Source organism: Pagrus major, chromosome 17 (genome assembly GCF_040436345.1).
Source record: "Pagrus major chromosome 17, Pma_NU_1.0".
Classification (NCBI taxonomy): Eukaryota; Metazoa; Chordata; class Actinopteri; order Spariformes; family Sparidae; genus Pagrus; species Pagrus major.
In genome coordinates, this window is record NC_133231.1 from 28,780,418 (window position 1) to 28,782,579 (window position 2,162).

At 40.5% G+C, this 2,162-nt stretch overlaps 1 protein-coding gene across 1 annotated transcript; it reads right to left on the reverse strand.

The window, feature by feature from the left end:
* Positions 1 to 867: 867 nt before the first annotated feature.
* Positions 868 to 1,119, reverse strand: LOC141011393 (cortexin-3). The gene has a single exon (XM_073484539.1). It carries the CDS (start codon positions 1,117 to 1,119, stop codon positions 868 to 870), a length of 252 nt encoding a protein of 83 aa, XP_073340640.1.
* Positions 1,120 to 2,162: the final 1,043 nt, after the last annotated feature.

Consider the following 2,162-nt stretch of genomic DNA (forward strand, 5'->3'; position numbering starts at 1 on the left):
AAATTGTTTTTTTATCACACACACAGAACAGTTACAGTTACTCACTGCTGGCTTCTATCTGTCAAAACCTCTCCAGAACATTAAAGGGACTTTTCCACAACTATTTCCTTCTTTGTGATTGCCTAACCCTTGAAACAAGTCTTATCTAACTGTCTAGAAGGAAATGACCACCACAGAATATCTTACAAAGACATAAGGCAATAAATTCCTCTCATAGAAGAATTCACCACAGTCACACAAAGTCTTTCAGACCTCTAATTCGTGTTTGTCCACAAATGAAGACAAAATACGCTAAAAAACAAAGACCTCAACAACCTCGACTATTTACTCTGCAAATTCTTATTTTTACTAACTGCTTTAAACACTGATTGTCTACATTATCGATAAAAATCTAACGACGTAAACATGATAAGATGTAAACACTGTTTTTATCCAACTGGCTTGGACCGCAAAAAGATATTCAACCCTGTGAGGAGATGTGAGAAAAGTCTTCCACACATGAGATGGAGGAGGAACGAGGTAGTCCACAAGAGAACTGATGCCGGGGGAGGGGAGTTATGAGTAAGTGGCTCTGGTGCATCACTTGGACTTCATGGTAGTTTGATCAATAATCTTCATAGCATAGTTCTGGTTGTCATGTTATAGTTGAGAATTTTCTGATTTGGCAGGGAGAAGCTGTTGAACTCTGATTAGCCGACAAGCCGTCGAAATTCTTCTCAGTCTGAACTTTCAGAAGATTTCCTGAAAGCTGTTGTTTTCCTGATGAATCAGTAGTCATTAGGGCCAAAGTGCTTTTTTTTTTTAGCATCAAATTAGTTTTTTATTTCTATTTTTTTTTTTCTCCAATTTGTACACCCGCAGGACTCCTCAGACGATGCGATAATCAAACGTGTCCTTCTCAGTGTGGTCTGTCCAGTTGGATGAGGGCATGCTGCGGTACGGGTCCAGCAGGATGCGAAAACAGCGTACGATGAGCAGGGCCAGGAAGATGAAGAGCAGCAGCACGAAGACGAATGCCGCCTTCTGCTCCAACGTCAGGTAGGAAGGCACGTGATGGCCGCCGCCCGACGAGGACAGCGTGCTGCTGAAGAGGCCCTCAGCCATCCTGGGCACATCCATGCTTGATCGTCTCGGCTCCAGCTCTTTGACGGTTGCTTAAAGATTTTGGAGTGGAAGAGGGGCTCAGCGGATAAGACCTGCGAGAGAATCCAAACAGACGGATTATAGTGGAGATCGTGTCCTCTGCGGTTTGACAGATGAAACAGAAAAACCAATATGTCAAGTTAATGTAATCGTAAGAACAGAAAAAGAGTAAAATAACAGAGGAGAACAACAAAACAAAATGTGTCTTGGACCAGAACAAAGTGACGCTCAGATTGGTTTATTTTCGGAACTCCAGGCAAAAAGCCCGTTCTGTGAGTAAAGAAGGCTCAGGGGACTCCTCTGGCCTTGAATTTCTGCTGCTCAGGGGGTTTGAAATGGCACTTTGGAGTTTTAGTTATTCGGCATTTATTGGAGGCAACACTGAAGGTAGGCCTGTCACTGTTTTCATTAAAACACAGCCTGCTTTTTGAAAATTCAGACCCTGACTTCAACAAATTATATTCAAATGCAAACCAATCTGTATCTGCAAATCAAAGTCAGTGTCACCGTTTCGTTTTAAGAATGGATTACCCACCAGGTAAATGGGGAAACTGTTTTGTGCTAATGAAACTGAAGGTGACACTTTATAATACACACAAACAGTACACAAATATGGAAGAAACAAGAAAAGAAGAAGAAAGAATTAATCAAGAATGACTTGATAATGAATCGTTGATGATTATGCCGCACTAGAGAACTGACTAGCAGATACTATATAAATGAGTCATTAGGTAATAATTAGTTCATAAATATCCATGAATCAACATGCTGAGTACGTTCTTCATTAATTTCTCCTGATTAACTATGATCCAGCTGCTGAGTGGCACAAACTAGTAACGACTTATTGATTACAAATCACTTTATAATAAGTTACTCTTTCTAAGCCCCTTCAAGTAAAGTGAAACAAAACTAGTAGACCTGAAGAAACCTCTTGGATGAGAAGTGAAACATCTTCAAGAAACTGAAACAAGTCCAGTTTTGCGCCCCCATCGATTTATAAGTATTAGTATAATACTGAG

Excerpts from the sequence above, each read along its gene's own strand:
- LOC141011393 (XM_073484539.1), bottom strand. The coding sequence starts at position 1,119 with ATGGATGTGCCCAGGATGGCTGAGGGCCTCTTCAGCAGCACGCTGTCC.